Genomic DNA, 20,668 nt, shown 5'->3' with positions numbered 1-20,668 from the left:
ATCAAACACAGACACCCTACAGATGTATACAAGTCATTTAATGCAGCCTTTGAAAAGACTGTGATGGATAGCTGGTGTTATTCTGAAAATCTGATGAGAAATCCAGGCTTGGCCCTGCTAGGAATATTTGTAAATTTTTTTTAAAAAGTAGGTTCAAATTCAGTAAGTATTTTATATCTCCCAGCAAGGTCCTCCCCATAGGCTGAGTAGAAAACACTTCTGACTGTTGCTACACACAGCAGTTTCCAAGCTTGTTTTGAAAACCTGTTTGAAATTTGAGAACAGAATTTGGTTTTCAGTTACTTTATTTAGCCTTAAAGATTTTTTGGTTTACTCCACAATAATGTGAGGGTTTCATCCTTAATGGACTATAGGTTAAATTTAACAACTGTCCCTCAATATGCATGTGAATGCTGGGTGCATTTGTGTGGTGTATACCCTCACAGAGCTTGATGTCAGAGGGAAGAATGTGGGAGAATAAAACGTTACAGTGTTTTCACAGGGTTCACTGAAGCACAAATGGGGTTCTCATTATAAACAGGGATTGCATCTTCTCCAGTATTCATGGAACATGACCAGTGTAGCATTTACTGATGAAAATGTCACCATGCTGTGGCAAGCTCAAGCTTTAGGGAGGGTGTTTTTAGAGATCTTAAGCCAGGGCTTAGTCTTGTGTTTGCACAGGGTGCACAGGCAACAGGAGATAAGCCTAGCAGACCTGTGCAAGAGGAGTCAGGAAGCAGTGTTGGTAGTGCTTTTCCATTCTCGGTTTCATTGTCTCTCAGTGTTCCTACATTCATCTGGTCATTGAATTTCTTTTTTATATTTTAGTTTTAGATGGACACAATATCTTTATTTTACATTTATGTGTGCTGAGGATCGAACCCAGTGCCTCGTGCATGCTAGGCGAGCACTCTACCACTGAGCCACAACCACAGCCTTGGTCATTGAATTTTTTGATCTCACATGGGATAGGCTTGCCATGTTATATATGCCTGGTTTGTCACTCAACTCAGTGACTTTCTGCACGCCCCCCCCCGGAAAAAAAAAAACAAAAAACATGAGTTAATCAATTTAAAAGGAGGAAAAGTTTATTTTGTCTCATAGTTGCAGATAATTCAGTCCATTTTTGATTGGCTGGGTTTTTTTTTGGGGGGGGGGGTATCTGTGGTGAGGCAGAACATCATGGTGGGTAGCACCTCGTGATAGCCAGGAAGCAAAAAGGAGACAGAAAGGACCAAGGGGCCCAATCCCCTTTAAGAGCATACTCCCAGTGACCTAGCTTATTTCCAGTAGGCCCCATGTCCTAAAGGCCCTTCCACCTCCCAGAAGTGCAAGAGGCTGGTGAGCAAGCCTTTTGCACTTGGACCTTGGGGGAGGAGGGCACTTAAGATTCAAACCATAACACCAGGTGCTGATCCAAAAGACTGAAAAGAAAATTAAAATATGAGCTAGTAGTAGCACTCACTCAAACGCAGGGTCACAAATCCCCCTACCCTGCTGGATGACTACTGAACCTACTCCCTTGGCCTTGACACCACTTACAGAGATTTATTCTTACTCCAGAATTGAAGATCAGGGAAAGAACAACATATTTAGATGGAAATAAGTCTGCCTCTCTGAATAAAAGCTCCTCGCACCTAGTTAGTCTATGAAATGGGTATCTGGGTGTTTAGTAACACTAAGTAGATCATTACTATGTGAAACTAATCAAAGAGCCCTCTGTGTGGGGCAAGGCATTATCTGACCAAATGTAAGGGGAATGATATTTGGCAGAAAACAATATATGTGAAAATTATGGTGTCCTTAAGAGACTGTGAGAGGCTACGGATTGGCCTAGAGCCAGCCTGCTCTACTTGCCTCTCCCAGAAGTGTTTTCTTGAAAGACATTTCCCTGAATGTAGACTTGCCATTTTCCTATGGCCTAGTAAAGTGACTGTAATTAAATAGATTACACTTCTCTTTAGGGTAAATAGAAGAGTGAGAAAAGACCATTCTTTAACCTGAAATGTGGGAAGGCCAGTCTATTCAGAAGTTAGTTAAAATGATATGATTTTTGTGCATTAACTGGTCCATTCAACTCCCTGAGTCTAGCATTTGTAGATTTTTGCCTTCCTCCCATGAGAAGCCCACCTCTGAATCCTTTCAAAAGCCCAGATTCCTGGAACATATAATGGTGCTATTTTATAAGTGGAGCGTTAACACTTGAAGGCTTGCAGTAGATTGGAGTGGTGAGGGAGCTCTGGGGTCAGGCCACTTGAGAGAGACCTTGGGGCTTATTCCTTAATTTCTCTTGATCTGAGCTCCTCCTGGGGCTGTTATGTGGGTGGACTGCAGCTTGTGAAATACCAGCCCTGTACCTGGCAAGGCAAATGGTGAATGCACCACGGTGGGGGTCACATGTCACTGTTTCTGTTATTGTTGAGACCTAAAGGATGACACAAGGCTGAATCAGCTTAAGTTCCTTCAACTTGAAGATAAAAATTAGCCTGTGCCTGTTGAACTGGACGATGTTCCCCTGATGTTTTTTACTTTTTGCCCTCATTCAGCCAGATCAAACTGGAGTTTACAGAATTGTGAAACATTTGAGCCTGGGATAGTCATGTGATTTACAGTTTTGTCTCATTTTAAGCTTTCAAGCAAATATAATCACAGAGCTTTTGATCATAATAAAAACTCAGGCCAAAAAATTGGGTCCCGTAGAATTCCCCATATCTCTCCTAGAACCCTGAAGGATTCTTCGGATCTCAGCCTCTGTTTTGTTTAGGTGTCCTCTCCCTCCCCCACGTCTGTCTTTGCCGAGTTTTCACCAGACTGCTCACTAGGAAGGAGCCCAGCTGTTTTCCTGGGCTTGGCTCTCTGTGCTGAGCAGGAATTGCTGAGCAAAGAGCAGCGTTTCTCCAGGGAGGTTCCCAAGGGTAGCACAGACTCAGTCTGGATTTTTCTTTATTATTAAGACCTTCTGCCAAATACCATCAGGGACAGGGGGAAAGCACACAAAGCCTGAAGTCCAACTGGGCCAGCTTTTAAAAACATACCAACTTGAATAAAGCAGGAATGTCTTATACTTCTTTAATTTTCTGCATTTATCAAGAGACAGTAGCTCTCAGAGTCAGTTTTAACTCCACAGACACTGGTGTGCAACCTTGCTCGGCATTAAGTGAGACCTTTCAGAATTAACATTCCTTTGACATGGTTGCTCAGTGATTGACATTTATTCCAAAATACATCATGGTGGGAAATGCTTAATCCCTTATTCTAGTGAAGTGTTTTTTAATGAAAAAAAAAAGATTGTTTTAAAAGGGTGATAGAGACTTTTTTAAAAATTGAAGTAGTATAACAAATTTATGGGCAGTCTTAAAAAGAGACAGCAGTTTAGCAAGGGAGGTAAGAGTAAGTTTCAGGAAGCAGAGAAAGCATATGAAGAATTAAGTTGCCTTATATATACTAGAAATGCAATTGAGATTCCAAAGAGGAAGAGAATATGATCTGTTGCTGCCTTACTTTCTGGTAAGTTGACATATGTTGTCACTGCACACACAACCAACACTTAGTAATGCTATGAAATGACATTCTTCCTTCCCTGGAACAGGCGCTGCCCAGTTAGGAGTCTCTGGTGCCATGGTTTCCTGGGGTCCTTCCCCTCTGATGTCCGTTGGTGTTCCAGTCTCTATTTTTGTTCAGGAATCTTTGATTCCAGACAGGTGGTTCTTTCTCTGTTTTCAGAGATGATGAGACTGCTATATTGTATCTCCTACAACCAGAAAACTGTACCTTAAGACCTTCTAGAGTTCTCCAATTTGTAGATGTCCTAATAACAATCACAATTAGAAACTCTAGCACTGAGCCAGGATTTGGAAGCTAAGGATTGGTGAGCATGTCATTTAGCTTCACAACTCATAATTGTTTACAGCATAAACACTTTGCTTCTATCTGAAGGAATATTTTTAATATTTCATCATAATTGACTACATATCAGAGAGTTTTGGGATGTCCTTGAATAGTTAAAACTCAGATATTATATTTGTGGATGCCAAGGGGTTATTAAAATACCATACTGCTTGTTTGATTGTTGATTAGTAAATTCATAATATGGGAATAAGTACAGCATATGTTTTATGTACCAAGAAGCATACCCTTTTATCGTTTTGTTTGGTAGTTTAAATCCTTCAGGTCTACTTGAAAAATAATTCAATGCATGTTAATTTTGTTTTTACATTTGGGGGAGGTGAGTGTTGTATTTTTTAACTGTGGGGCATCTCAGTGGCTTGGTAGTCTGTCTATTCAGATTAAAGATGAGAAAACTGAGGCCAAGAAGGGTGAAATGGCTTCTCAGGGGTTATATAGAGAATGAGCTCTAGGCTCATGATTTGAACTCAGGTTTTCTGATTAGAATTCAGTACTTTGTGCACTGATTCTGAACCTTTGAATAAAACTAAAATGCAAAGACTGTTCTTGATAGGAAGAGTTAAAGATAGGAGAGGATAAAGATAAACAACCTGTCTTTCTGGACAGGACCTCTCTCATTAGGAAGAAGAATGAGTAGGAGAGAAGGTAGGAGGAAAAAAATGGCAGAAAGACAAATAGTTATGGGAAGGAATAGGAACAGAGTAGATGCCAGAAATTTTAATGATTGGAAGAAATCTGAGTTGAGTTTGAAAATTAAAAATATCTTTTCAGGTATAAGCAAAGAGTTTATGTGCATACAGGGCCCCAAAACAGAAATACTATATTATTAATACATACAATGGACTCAGCAGGGGCAGAAAGAAGCATGGCTAAAAGACAAGACACACCAAGCATCCCAGTAAGGCTCTGAATATTAAACACCTTTTTCTTCCAAAAATATTTAAAGAGGAGAGAGAGTAGAAAAAAGATAATAATTTATGAGGGATGTCTCATGTACTATTTATTATCATAGGAAGGAAAGTCAAACTCAATAAAGTACAGATTGATTGATCAAACAAAGCCCAGCCTGGAATTAATAAAATACAGACTTGAGTGAAATTGTGCCCTAGCACATATTTTAAAGCCATGTTTCAAGAATGTTATTCGTGGGGGGTATGGATAATTTTTATCAAATGGCAAGAACAGACACTAATAATGGCAAATTTTTGTGTTCTTAGGATTGCCACTTAATTACTTATGTTTTCAAGATCAGCCTCTGAGAAGCTGCTCATTCACTTTTGGTGCTTAGTGAACATTTAGGGGAAGAAATCATCAACGGGGTCCTTGTTATGGCCATGGAAAATGTTATGGTCGCCAGTCAATGATTATTTTGAAGGAATGGAAGAAAAGGTTATTAAGACTGTATATTACAGGGAATGTATCATATCATACACCATGAGTATTTAGTAAATATGTTAAAGAGAATATGCACAAATAAAAAGTACCCAAATTTCAAATAAATACCTTTATTTAAGGAAATATGTTTTCTCCTGTAATATCATATTATAATACTAATTATTTTCACCAATTTTGACTATAATTTTCACCAATATATAAATTTTGATTAGACTGATCTTTGGATTTAACTTTAAACAATCTTAATAGAAGCCCCTTAGCGTTGGTAGAGATGTTAAGGCTCTGGAACTTGAAAGCAAAGTGACCTTTGTGGCTTTTCTTATCTGCAAATCATTTCTCTGTGTCAGATGAGCGCACCTTTCCTCCATTCTGTCATCTTGTCTTTCCTGTGTTCATTTTACTCCTTTGCTTCATGTAGCAGGGACGGTTTACAATCAGAACAGTTTTTTTTTTTTTTTTTTTGTACCAGGGATTGAAACCAGGGGCGCTTAACCACTGAGCCATATCCCCAGACCTTTTTAATTAAAAAAAGAAAAATTAACATTTTTAAAATTTTGAGACAAGGTCTCACTAAGTTGCTTAAAATCTTGCTAAACTTGCAGAGGCTGGCTTTGAACTCGCAGTGCTCCTTCCTCAGCCTTCCAAGCTACTGGGGTGACCAGTGTGGGCCACAGGTGTAGCACCTAACTATAACACTTTTATATATATAAAAAGAGTTCTCAAGAAATTTTGTTTTGAATTTTTGAGAGAAATTTTGCTTCCAGGTACTATAATCAGATATTTGTGTTTATATATATTCAGCTTCCTTCCCACTCCCAACTTGAGGCTGATTTGATCATCCAGTGGTTTAAAAAAAATTCTTTTTTGGTTATCAGGTGTTTTGGATGAAAATCCTTCAAAACTGATTTTCAAAGGATCTTGTAAGACTAATGATATTTTAGAATCATTCTTTAACTAGAGGAAGATTCTGCCTTCTACTTTTACAGTGATTTCATCTTGTCTGATGTACGGTTGCGTGTATTCATATTAGTGGCATTTGCATGGAGGTTGGCTTGTAAGCCTTGAACAGGTGTTTTAGGAAAGAAAGTGGTAATAGTTCAACTCTTAAGATGTGTAGTATGTCAGAGGTTGAAGAAGATTCACATATGCCTTCTATTTTAATTCTAACAAAACCCAGCTTCACTATATAGGCTTCTAGCTATTTTTAGAAGAATCAGTAGGAGATCTATAATGTAAGAGTTGTTGAAAGAAAGTATGGAATGGAACTTTAGACTTGGAGGGGAAAAGACGGACTGGCTATATAATTTGTGGGACTTAGTGCAAAATGAAAACACAGGGACTCTTGTTAAATAATGAAGAATTTCAGGGCAGGGAAGGGAGAGCTTTCAACCAAGCATGAGGCTCTTGTGAGCATAGGGCCCTGTCTGACCATACCAGTTGCATACCCATGAAACCTGCCCTGGTCAAAAGTTGAGAGGGTAATAAAAAGGAAAAAATCTATTTTCCCTTGATGTTTCCTTCCTTGTATCCCACCCTTACAAACGTACTTATCAGGTGATCATCTCTCAAGGGGGCACTGTTGTGGCAGTTAGCAGAGTCATCTCTAATGCCTGGGGAAGGACACCAAAGGAAGGTTGTATCCCACCTAGCATGGGAGGGTGGATGGAGCCAGGAGCCCTCTGAACTGACCTAAGAGAGAGAGCACGAACTTGGGAACTCTATTTTCTAGCAGTGTAGTACAGTTATTTAACTTGTCTGAGTCTCATTTTTCATGGTTGTAAAATGGTGATAGCTACCTTGAAGGGTTATTAGATAGATCAAAGATAATGCAAAAAAAAAAATCTAGTGCAGGGACTGGTGTGCAGTGGAAACTCAATATATATTGCACATAGGATCATTTTTCATGAGGATAAATATTGGGGATGAGTGAGAAAGGTCCCAAGTCTCAGGGGTGGAGGATATCCAAATGCTCGAAGGGCTGGTTGCATCTGTGTTCCTCCTCAGTTACTGAGTGCTCTGGAATGGACTACAACTTGGAATTACATCTTCTCCCAAGCAGGGCAAGGAGCAATCTGTGGGAAGTCAGTACACAGAAGAGTTCAGACTCCAGCACTGAAAATTTGCCAACTTTCACCCACATTGCGGAGATGAGAGAGCAGCTGTGGGCAGACAGTAGAGTAAGGGCTGTGGGGTCACTGGGCTGCGTTGTACTTACAGATGTCCCATTGTTTGTTCTGAGATTTTGTCATTTGTCTATTTTATCCACTTATATTTCCATGATATATGACTGATACAGTCAAAACCATTTTATGCAGTTTTCCTACTTTGTTTTGATTTATTATTTGTTGTTTACAGTTTTATCTCCAATAACAACAATGGAATTTCCTTCCCTACTAATCTGGCCTGTTTCCATTTTTGCCTGTTTATTTTAATTTCCTTTTGCTTTTGGCCTGAAACCTCTACATGACTCTGCTTTGTTTATTTCCCTTGCACGGATGTGTCAGCATCATTTATTAGCGTGTCCACTCGGAAGAACTTTGTTCATTAATCATGGAGACTCTGTTTCCTGACTTCTAATGGGAGTGTAGTAAGTGCTGTGTCTCTTAAATACTTCAGGATGGCTTTGGGTACCAGTTTCCTCATCACTGCCCAGATGTGCTGGCCTCCATGACTTGCAGATGGAGCACAGGAGGCCTCAGGGCACAGAAGTAACTTCTCTGCAGAAGACTCTTGTCTTAAGTCCTTTGCCCTATAGTCCTGTCCCTCTTATTGATTTTACTTTCCAATTATTTTTATTTAGGGAGTGGGTTATAGGAGCATAAGACCTGCTTTTTGCAAATATACTCAATCCCCTAAGACATTTTCATGAGAACCATTCTGTTGTTGGCTAATAAGCAATTCCATCTTGCAGTATTAGCTGTTTGTGTGTGTGTTTGGGGGGGAGTACATGATGCGTGTTATTAGACTTGTCTCCTTATGAAGAATTTAGTCCACTAAGTCAATAAAGTTAAGAGGAAGTGATAACTTGACTTTTATACCTCTTATTTGAATATGATAGGTCTGTTATTTCATTTTGCTAGATTCTCATGACTGAGAAAATCATCACATTTTTGTTTGTTTATTTGTGGTTTTAGAAGTTGAACCCTGGGCTTCACACTTGCTAGACAAGCGTTCTGCCACTGAGCTATAATTGCTAGCCCAATTCATCTTATATCTTAGTATTTACTCTGTATATGACACCATCTTTAGTTTGAAGATACTTATAAGACTTAAAGGCAGAAACAGTTGAAAGTTAATAAATATAAGCAAGTGTTATGGGTGACACAATAGAAGCCCATCCAGAGTCTATGAGCATCAAAGGAAAGAGAGACCTTTATTATTTTGGAGTGGGAATTGGAGAGGATGTGTCACAAACAAAAATGGAAGGTTCTGGATGTATTTAGAATGCATAAATACTTTCAAATGGTTGAGGCAGCAGCAGTACATGCACAAGGTAGGAGAAGGGAGGCATGAAGGGCCTTAGATGCCAAATGTATGAGTTTCAGATCCTCTTCTCTAGAAAGTTTTAGGTGGGCAGAACATCATTAGCAGATTTGCTTTTTTTAAAAAAATTACCATGAGAAGAATCCATTCATGGAGACTCCAATGGAGGCAAGGGACTCCTTATGACAGGAAGATGCTGAGCCAGCCAAGATATAATGAGATTCTGAGCAAACCAGTGGTCCATGGAAAGATGTCAAAAAAATTAACTTTGTAAAATTGGTATTGATTTTTAAATCTTGTCTTACAATAATTGCCAGTAAGACCAAGAAAGTAACACAGACCATAAATGTCAAAAAGTCAAAGGGCATCTTCTTCTGTGCTTTCGTTGCAGAGTTGGTTTTCATTGTTGTTTTTGGTGCGGGGTTGAACCCAGGGCCTTGTGCATGCTAGGCAATTGCTGTACCAGAGAACCGTCCCCAGCCCTTCATTGCAGTTTGGAAACATGATTACTGTGGCACTTCACGTACTGTATTTTAGCATGCTACATTGTCAATTCTTGATTACAGCTTTTCTGTCCTGGGCTCTAAGCTTCTTAGGTTTAAGAACCAAAATAGTGAATTATTTGTGTGTGCCTAGCATGGAGCCTTGTATAGACAAGGAGATGTTTGAAAAGCAAAACTTCTTACACCACAGCCAGTACTTCTTCCACACGTGCCACATGGCATTTTGGAAGTGTGCAAAAATCACTTAGACTTGCTTGCCATCCAATCTTTTCCATTGGCTCCTCATGAGTGGCCAGAGCAAAATGGCAAACAGATGTAATAGGCAGAAGACGCTTTTTATTTGCTTTAAAGTTTGTGTCAATTTGCTCATCATCAAGATGTGTCCCTGTACCTCTAGAAGTCTGTATTAAAATACCAATAATGAAAATTTAGAATATAAGAAGTGTCCATAAGAATTGATGCCTATTGTAAGACTGTCTTTGGTAGTCTCATTATCCACAAGATGATTATTTGCTTCCTCTGTTTGCATTATTTAAGGTTTTAACTTGGATCACACTTTATTCTTCCACACAGATCCGTAATGCCTCCTGCCTGCCTCTTTCAAGATGGAGGAGAAACCTGTGATAGAGCCTACTCAAGTGGTATCTAAACTCAAACTTTCCACCAAGGTAGAAGGCACAGGACACTGGCTGGTGGAAGATCATGCTCGAATATGGGAAGTTTTAAAGACAGAGGAGGTAAGCCAACTCTAACTGACGCAATTGGTGTGATGATGGATTTGCTCATATCCAGAATTGTAATTCTTAGCACAGCCAGCACCACGGGCCTGCTGGGGCCTCCTCAGGGGCTGCAGGCACAGCCATGACTGGAGAACAAGAGTCCGGGTGTGTCCCATGGGTATTAATGACTACACAGTGATTCAGGCAAAGGAGGTGACACTTCAAGTAGGCTTTAAAAAGAATGATCTGAGTCTTCTATGCTTGTAGTCTGCACTTTGGCCTCAGATATACCATGGCACCCTCTTCCTGTCTTCTCTCAAGGCTGCCCTTCTGTTACCCTTTTTCCTTTCTCGAGCCTATTATACCAAAGTTTCATTTTGGCATATCCAATACTGTGTGTGTGTGTGTGTGTGTGTGTGTGTGTGTGTGTGTGTGTGAGCACTCAAGGTGGGTGAAGATAATCTTCTTATTCTTTCAGTGGCAATTATAAATTATAACTGTCATCTTATTAGGTGTTTGAGGTAAAATCATAAATACTAGGTATCAAAGAACTTCTTCACTATATACATATTTGAATGAAGAGTTGAAAAAGGAAGATTGGAAAAGAGAATGGGGATGTTCACCTACACATGGGAAAGTTCTGACTTCACTGAGCTTAGGATTTGTCTTATGTGCACTAAAGCTGGAATGAAAGTTATTGGTTTTAATACATAGGAAAGAACACTTTAGAGAGAAGTACAAAAACGAGCTTCAAAATAATGACTATGATGTAGAAATGCAAAAGGCAAAACATAGAATGCTTAGTACATGGTACCAGAAAGAACAACATCTATTTTCTGAGGGGACCTAGGTGGTATTCATTATCTTGGGTGGTTGTCTAGGATCTGGTCTACATATTGCAAACATAGAAAATTGTTTTCTGATATATCTAATAGCAGAATGTTTTTAACACAATCATCATCATCATCATCAATATCATCATCATCCTAAGATTAGGAGGAAACTTTGGAAAATTATGCTGTTAAGAACATACTTACACATGATTGTATGTACAATTTTTTTCTTGATTGATACTTATTAGGTGGATTTTTTTAGTTAGATACATGAAAATTTTGTTTTCCAAGTCATTGTCAAATAGTTTTCCAAAGTTGTGCCAATGTGTGTGCATAAAATTTTCCCTTGTTTCACGCTCTTGGCAACTCTCAAAATTGTCAGATTTCTTAATTTTTCTATCTAGTTGGTCTGAGATAAAATCTCATTCTTTGATTGTCAGTTTTTTTTTGCATCTCATCTCTACTTGAGACCACTTCTCTTTTTTTCCTTTAATATTTAATTGTCTAAGGGTCTAACAATAATAAAACTCACCCCTTCTTCACCCCATCTTAAGATGTCTTTATTTTGAGTGAACTTTTAGGAATATAGTTTAGATGGGTATGGAGTTATAGGCTATTTTCATTCAGTACATTGGAAATATTCCACTGTCCTTTGCTTTTCCATTGCTCTGGAGGAGGAGCTAATTTAATTTTAATTCTTTTGAATATAATATCTTTACCCTTTAATACTTAAACCTTCTTTACATTTTTGCAATTATACAAAACATTAATTCATTCTTCTGTTTTTGGTGTGGATTTCTATTAATTTAATGTTTTGGAATTCATGATGGGTTTCACAAATAATTTCTAGTCTGGAAACATATTTATGATTTTCTTTTCAGATTTGCCTCATTCTTTTGTAACTCCAGTAAAGTTTTATTTTTGCTTTTCTCACTCTTTGTTCATGTCCCTAACCTCTTTCAGGGTTACTATGTTTTTATTCCTCTTGTGTTGCATTCTGGTTTATTTTATATTTATCTTACAATTCACTAATTCTACCCTCAACAGTATCTAATCTGCTTCTTAACTCAACCAACCATTAATTTTTAAATTTCATTTCTATTTTTGTACTTCTAAAAGTTCATTTTCTTTTAAATCTTATAAGTTTTTCTTTTAGCCTCTTGCTTGCTTTTTGTTCTTATTTATATTTCCTAAGATATATTTATCAAAAACTGTGAAGGGTCTGAGGTTTTACTTCACATGCAAATTAACTTGGTACAATTTTGTGGATGCTGAACGATGACATGAGACTCTTGGCTCAGAGCAAAAGACTTTAGTATTCACAATAAAAGCAGTAGTCAGAGTATCATGTGTGTTTTGGTTTCCTATGTCCTGATTCGTATAGGAGTGACATAGGTGAACCTAGATAGATGTCTGCACCAGAGAGGAACACTGAGCTTGAGAATCTTTATAGTAGGCAGTAAGCAGTCTTGCATTTTGATCTACTGGTAGACATTAGCACATCCCTCAAAATTGCCTGTTACATGGGCAGCCTGAAAAATGATCTAGGTAAAAATTAGTTGGGGACTTCAATTTGTGGCATATATAAGAAAACATGCAGGGACAAGAGAGGCCCATGGAGGATTGTTTCCTAACAATTGTAAATCTAATGGTTTTATATTCAGAGTCTAGAGATTCCCAGAACTATGGGTCTTATTCTACTATCTGTTTTTCTTGTTGGACCTTTTATATGATTTTTTTTTGTTTACTTGTGATTTTTGACTGTGAGTTCATTTGTATTGTAATAAAAAGAATTCTCTTCATGGAGAATTTGCACTTGTTTCTGGAATCAACTGGAAACCACTTCAAAGTAAATTCTTAGCTTGATTTTTTAAAAAACTGTTCAATATGAATACAGGGTAGAAACCTATGCAAGGACATTCTTGTAGTGGTGAATTCTAAGGAGTGTGGATAACTCCCTCTTGCTATACCTACTCAGCACCGTATTTCAAGATAATCAACTTTCCTTGTATTGTTATGGAGAAATATTACTAGTTCACTCCAATGCTGAGGGAATAGCATTTTGGGGTCTCAGATTTATGTAGTAGGGTTTCCTATAGATTCTTTCCATTGAACCAGTCCTAGGCTTTATATTATTCTTTCTTGTGTGTTTTTAGGTAATAAAGCCTATGTTAACTAGAATAACATAGAGCTGTAACTAAATACTATCCAAAATTTAAGTAGCTTAACCCAATAAAAGTTTATTTCTCAACCACATACTAATCCAGTTTAGGTGTTTCTAGTGAGGGTGCTTGCTTTTCTCTGTGTGGTAATTCAAGGACCCAGATACTTCTTTCTTGGATCTCTAAAACTCTGTGGCCTGGCAATCTTCTATATCAGCTAGCAATTAAAAAGGTTGACCTAAAACAAAAATCAGAAATACTTTGGAATTAATCTAACCAAGGAGGTGAAAGATCTCTGCTATGAAAACTATAAAACACTGAAGAAAGAAATTTAAGAGGCTCAGAAGATCAAAAGAACTCCCATATTCTTGAATAGGCAGAATTAATACTGTCAAAATGGTCATACTACCAAAAAATAACATACACATTCCATGCAATCCCCATCAAAATACCAATGACATTCTTCACAGAACTAGGAAAAAACAGTCCTAAAATTCATTTGGAAGAATAAGAGACCCAGAATAGCCAAGGCAATTCTGACAAGAAAAATGATTCAGGACACATCACAATACCCATTCTCAAATTATACTGCAGAGCTATAGTGATAAAAACAGTGTGGTATTGGCATTCATAATAGACATGAAGACCAATGGATGAGAACAGAAGCTATAGAAACAAACTCAAATTTTTACAAGCATCTGACATTTGACAAACTGCAAAAAATATACATTGTAGAAAAAGCAACCTTTTAAATAAATTATGCTGGAAAACTAGATATTCATATGTAGAAGAATGAATTTAGGTCCCTATCTTTCACCCTGCAAAAAAGTCAAATCAGAATGGATCAAAGATTTTGAAATTAGACCAGAAACCTTGCAACTGTTAGAAGAAAACACAGCATTAATACTCCATTTATATAGGTTGGGCACCAATTTCCTCAACAGGATATCTAAAGGTCAAGAAATAAAATCAAGAATCAATAATAGGATGCCATCAAATTGAAAAGATTCTACAGAGCAAAGGAAATGATAAGAAAGTAAAGAGAGAGCCTATATAATGGGAGAAAATCTTTGCTATCTATTCCCCCCGAGAGGGGATTAATATTCAGAATATATAAAGAACTCAAAAAACCTCAATGCCAAAAAAGGAAATAGTCCAATCAATAAAGGGGCAAAAGAACTAAACAGGAACTTCTCAAAAGGAAGAAACACAAATGGCCACAATATATATGAAAAGATGTTCACCATCTCTAGTAATTAGGGAAATGCAAATCAAAGCTACACTAAGATTTTTTCTCACTCCAGTCAGAATGGTAGTTGTCAAGAACATCAATAATAATAAACTCTGGTGAGGAGGTGGGAGAAAAGGTATACTCTTATATTGTTGGTGGGACTGCAAATTAATGCAGCCAATCTGTAAAAAAGTGTGGTGATTCCTTAAAAACTAGGAGTGATTCCACCATATGACCCAGCTATCTTCTTGGTATTTACCCAGAAGATAAATCAGCATATTATAGTGATACAGCCATTTTATAGCAGCAGAATTCACATTAGCCAAACTGTGGAATCAACCCAGATGCTATTCAATAGAGGAATGGATTAAAAATGTGGCATATATTCACAATGGAGTTTCACTGAGTCATAAAGAAGAATGAAATAATGGCATTTTCTGGTGAATGGATGGAAATGGAGAAAATTATGCAAAGTGCCAATAAGCCAGACTCAGAAAAATCAAGGATTGAATGTTTTTTCTCACATGTGGAAACTAGAGCAAAATAAGGGAAAGAAGGCAGTTGGGGAGGATAGGATGTCTTAAAAATCCAGGGAAGATCAGTGGAGTAGAAGAAGGGGAACCAGAGTGAGGGGGGAAGGAGGGGAAAGGGGAAGATAAATGGATGAATCAATAAAATCATGTTAACTTCAGATATAAAGGTACCAAAAGGAATTTCACCTTTATATATGTGTAGAAGAGAGGACGTTTAGTCGAGAGGAGAGAGAATAGGGAGGAAGGAGGGGAAGAAAAGTGGGGAGAGAATGGGGATTGAAATCAGATTCCTTGCATGTATGACTCTGTCAGAATGAATCCAAGGACCATGTATGATCATGATACTCAAACTTACGAAAAGAGGTTGAAGAAGATACACTCGATTCCTGACCCCTCTTGGACTAGAAGTGACATGCATTATATCAGCTCCTACTCTGTGACTGAGATCTAGTCCCACTACTCCACAGAAATGTGAGGGAGGGAGGTTGGAGAAATGTATTGCCCAGTTGGGCAAGTGCTTACAGTGCTGGCCCAATACATGGAAAGGCAAGGCAAGTACAAATTGGATTTTGGTGTACAGTTAATAAATATTACCAAAAAAGAAAAAAAAAAACAAAAAAACAAACAAAAAAAAGGCTAAAATGTTCCTGGTTTGGCCAGTGATCTCTAAATTAAGCTATCTTTTTTGTTTGTGTGTGTGTGTTTCCCAGGGATTGAACCCAGGAGCACTGAACTACTGAGCCACATCATCCCCAGTCCTTTTATTTTTTATTTTGAAACAGAGTCTGCTAGTTTGCTTAGGTTCTTGCTAAATTGCTGAGGCTGGCTTTGAACTTGGGATCATCCTACCCCAACTTCCTGAGGAGTAGCTGGGATTAAAGCATGTGCCACCTTCCCTGTCTAGAAACTAATGCTCTTCTTTGTGGGTTCTACTTTCATTTAGGTTTTGATTTTTAGAATTAATTTCTTTCCAGCTTACCAATGTACTGTAAAAGGTATTTTAGTTCTATTTTATGAAGCATTTTTAGTGGGAGAGTCAGTTAGGGTAGTTAGTCCACCATACTGCTAGAAATGTGAGTTGTCTAAAACTTTAAAATCTAGATTTTAAGAACATGCATCTTTAAAAATTTATTTCACTGGGTTAGAATCATCTTAGGTAGTACTGAATTTGCATTATTTTTTGGTCATATTTAGTTAAGTACTTGTTCACTACTGACTTCTAATCAATTAAAAGTTTTATATAGGTATAAGTTAGTATCAAGTATATTGGGAGTTAAAGTATTATTTTCATTTTTAATGTAGTGATTAATTGTAACTATTCCAAATATGCTCTCTAAATATAAATATTTAATTTTAAGTTATAAATAATACCTGTATGTAGTAGAAAATATTAAATTGTTAAGGGGGGTCAAATACAAAAACCAAATGTCCCAATAAAATGTCAACATTTTTTATTTTTAAAAGTGGGCAAGAGTAGAGGGAGGATAGGACATGTTTTGTGGTGATGAAAATGTTGCTTTTTGATCACTTTAGTAGCTTATGTGGGGGCACATATTGTCAAAACTCATTGAGCTATATATACACTTAAAATGGACATGTTTCATTGCATGTAATGGTACCTCAATAAAGTTGATCTTAAAAAAAGGGCAATGGATGATACATCAGAATTGTATCACTCAATAACAACAGCACAGTGGTGCATGTTAAATGGTGCTGTGGATGGTGGATGTGTTTGCAGGTGTTTTGAGAGCCTGGAGGGTATGGTCCAGCCTGGGTCTGAGTGTGCTCATGTACCTGTGGGTTCAGGGAAGGTGAGCTCCCCAGCAAGCTAGTACCTGAGTTCACTCTTAAGGGAAAAGGAGGAATCAGCCCCGCAAATAGAATTTTAGAAGGGCAATCAGATAAAATATTCATTGAAGAAGGAAATCTGTGTTAAGGGAAGTGTCAGAGAGATTGTTCTAGAGTTTGGAGTATCTTAAGCATTCCTCTTATCTTAAATGTAATGAGAAGAGATGACACCAAGAGGGACTAAATAATGAAAAGTCTTGCTTCTCACTTAGATTGAAAACTATCTTGTGAGTAGGGGGTCAATGAAGAGTTTTAGGAAGGGGTAGTGACCAGGTCAGATTTATTTTTCAAAAATGCAACTGTCAGTCCTGTGTGGGATGCCCTGCAATGCTGCAAAGCCACTCAAGCTCACACTGGTCTCTCTCTTTGTTCACATTGGGTTGGTCAGAGCTAACCCGGGGATTATTTAGGTTGTTCCTTTTTTCTCTCCAGCCAGACTGTCTGTCTTTAAAACCATACCCATTAGTCTTAATTCTGCTTCACTTAAAATCCCAAAGCACTGACACACTATTGGATCCAGATTGAAATAAATGCTTGGTGATTGATTGATGAGTCATTTTCACTATTTAATGATAATGTCTTATTTCTCTAAATCATGGCATAAACCAAAATGTTGTCCTCTCTGATCTCTGAGTGTAAAAGAGATCCACTCATTTGATGCACTATTGGATAGCATTAAGTCATGGTGATTTTTGTGTATTTATTTTTGGTATTGCTGATTGAATTTGCTTTGGGTCATCCACTAAGCATGGGGCTTATCTGTGTTCATTATTTTACATTTGTAAGAATGCCACCCAAATAAGTGATACTCTCTGTGGTCATGGAACAGAGATGTTCTGTGTGAAGTTAATCCAGTGGATGCCTGTACAGAGACTAGATAGATGACCTCTTCCTCTCTCCAGAACAGGAATGGGGCCCCACACTGAAACATCACATTCTTGGAGGAGGAAATAGTAATGTGATCATCAAGCATGCTTTGGAGATTAAATCATACTCATCTGAGCCACAAGAAGAGGGAGAACTTAAAAAAAGCTGGATGACAATTTGGACAAGCAGTGGGAGTGCTTTGTATTAAATTCTAAAGAGCCAGCTCTTGCTGAACTTGAAGGCTCTGCTTTGAAGACAGAGCTAGGGTTTTCCTTTAGGATTCTAAATTAATTCCTTTTTCTTTCTGTCAAAATTTTCATATGAGGCAAAGGCATAGAAATTTACTTCCTAGGAAGTTATTAATATATAAAAATGCTTTGAAGCATGGGTCTCTAAGATGGGTAAAGTAGACATATCATTAGTAATGAGAAATAAAATAGATTGAATAGTATTCAATTGAAGTCTGTAAGGGAGGGAAAATACCATTATGGGTACCTACTTCAGATTAATAACTGTGCTTGGCAATTTCATATTCATCAACACATTTAAGTGTCATAGCCATGGGAATATTTTTCATTTAACTCATAAGAATGTTTTATGTTTATTTTTTATGCATGTTAACCCCTCTGCAAAGGCTGTCCCTGCTGCAAAGGACCAGCTAGCATCACTGCTTTGAGAGCTGTAGAGATATTTAAAAATTATAATTAGTAGTGCCTATTAATTATTCAGAATAATGGGGTTCTGTGTGAAATTTTTGCACATGCTTTCAATATACTCCAACTGTATCCCTTCCCTTTCCTCCTCTCCCTGGCTCCTTTCTCTTCCCTAATGTCTCCTCCCTCTGGATTCCATATATGAGATATTGTCTCTCTGATTCTTATTTATTTTACTTAACATGATAACCTCCAGTTTCATTCATTTTCCTGCAAATGACGTGATTTCATTCTTCTTTATGGCCTCATAATACTCCACCGTGTGTGTGTGTGTGTGTGTGTGTGTGTGTGTTTGTGTGTGTCTCACATATTTTTGTCCATTAATTTGCTGATGGGTATCTAGGCTGGTTCCATAACTTGACTATTGTGAATAGTGCTACAATAAACATGGACATACAGGTGTCTTAATCATATGACTTTGATTCCTCTAGGTATAAACCCAGGATTGGTTTAGCTGGATTATATGATAGTTCTGTTTTTAGATTTTTGAAGAATTTACCTACTGGTTTCCATAATTAGTTTACATTTCAATAGGGTAAAAGAGTTCCTTTTTCCCACATCCTCTCCAGATTTTTTTTTTTTTTAATAATAGCTCTTCTGACTAGGGTGACATGGACTCTCACTGTATTTTTGACTTTCATTTCTCTGATGGCTAAATAATTTGAGCCTTTTTCTTTTATATATTGGCCATGTGCGTTTCTTTTGGAAAATATCTGTTTAGCTCATTTGCCCAGTTACTTGTAAGAATTTTGAAGATTAGAGGTTAAGGTGCATGGCAAAAGATACATAACTGGTACATTGCAGAGTAAGGTTTAAATTCCACTTTGTCGTTCTTCAGTGCTATTGTTTTATTTCCTCATGAGGCCACCACAATTGTTTAAATCAATCTGACTCTACATTTGGTTTCCCTGCTCAGCCCTAACTAGTCTTGGCCCAGGCAATAAACTCAGCTCAATACTTGGTCCTAGTCTTGCTTGCAGAGTGTGGCTTTATAATGTCCAGTGTGAACAAACACCCTGTTGAGTCCTAACCTTTTTCCTTCCTAGCATTGGTGGCTTAGTTTTTGTGACTGAGCCTCCACTTAATTTCCCCTATCCAGTATCTTTCTTAGCCAGCCTAGGCTGCAATAACAAAGTGCCATGGACTGGGTTAATCATCTCTCACAGTTCTGGAGGCTGGAAGCCCAGGGTGTGAGCATGGTCAGGTTCCAGTGAGGGGTCTCTTCCAGGTGGTAGACACCTGTCTTCTTTGTATGTCCTCACATGGCAGAAAAAGCTAGAGTTCCTCTTTTATAACAGCTGTAATTCCATTCATGAGGACTCCCCCGTTGTGACCCAGATATCTTCCAAAGGCCCCACCTCTTAATACCATCACATCAGAGGTCAGGATTTCAATGTACAGATTTAGGGGAACACAAACACTCGGTCCATGTCAGTATCCCAGTATTCCATGGAGACTGCACCCCTGCCTTTAACTCCATCCTACTTAAATGGATTCTCTCTTCCAAAGTCTGCTTAGCTCTTTGTAGCTTTGTCTTGTGCATACTGAACTGCGCTCCCCATTCCCTAAGCTATTGATTTAGGTCCTGGATATTTTCACCCATGTCGTCCTGAACCTCTGTTGCTTCCTTGGGCATTAATGCTGGCCCACATCAGCGTTTTCCTATGCCCTGCTATTTTTTTTTAAATGAGATAGTCATGTGCCATCACAAGGTGGGATGTAAGGAGGCTGAGGAAAAAGCAGAGTTTGTCATCCTCACAGTTTCTAGAGACAGGTAGCAGGGCATGCCACACAGAGCCACACAGGACAGAAACAACCGTGGTCAGGAGGCAGGGGACAGGAGTGAGGGAAGGGTTAGGGCATCCCTCATTGGCGAGGCAAGGCAGGGGGATCCACCTAGGATTGGCTAGTTTGAATAATTTCAGTGGGCACTGGGCTATGGTGGTCTCTAGTTTTAACCCAGGGATGATCAGGCAGAGAAATATTGTCTCCTGAGGTGTACAGGGCATCTCTGGGCCCTTTGTTATTGTTAGGAGTTAGCACTGAGAGTGCAGTCCTTCACAGCAAGAAAGTTTTTTGTTGTTGTTGTTTGTTTAAAGATGTTGAAGCATAATTTATATATATATATATATATATATATATATATATATATATATATATATATATAGAGAGAGAGAGAGAGAGAGAGAGAGAGAGAGAGAGAGAGAGAGAGAGAAATCAAATATCTATAATGGGACCCTGAGACACAGCTGTCACCATGAGACACAGCTTGGAGTCAGGGAAACCTCTCTAGTTCTAGTGCATCAACTCTGTCTTTTGTTCCCCTTCATGGCCCTTGCTGCCCCAGTTTTGCTGTGGTTAAAACTACTTGGGTTATGTCAGTAAGTTTCATAGTCTAAACTAGAGGGGGATTGTTTAGTCAGCTTCTGTGTCACTGTGACCAAAATACTCAACAAGAACAACTTAGAGGAG

At 38.1% G+C, this 20,668-nt stretch overlaps 1 protein-coding gene across 1 annotated transcript in view; it reads left to right on the top strand.

Moving 5' to 3' along the window:
* The first annotated feature begins 9,880 nt into the window (after window positions 1-9,880).
* The window catches only part of Rgl1 (ral guanine nucleotide dissociation stimulator like 1), a 147,445-nt gene continuing 136,657 nt past the window's right edge, over window positions 9,881-20,668 (top strand). The window contains exon 1 of the mRNA XM_027935030.2: window positions 9,881-10,027. Within this exon, the coding sequence (XP_027790831.1) occupies window positions 9,896-10,027 (132 nt within the window). The 5' untranslated portion in view covers window positions 9,881-9,895. The remainder of the gene's footprint in view (window positions 10,028-20,668) is intronic.

Source organism: Marmota flaviventris, chromosome 12, assembly GCF_047511675.1.
Source record: "Marmota flaviventris isolate mMarFla1 chromosome 12, mMarFla1.hap1, whole genome shotgun sequence".
In the NCBI taxonomy this organism is placed as follows: Eukaryota; Metazoa; Chordata; class Mammalia; order Rodentia; family Sciuridae; genus Marmota; species Marmota flaviventris.
This window is presented reverse-complemented; position numbering and strand designations above follow the sequence as displayed.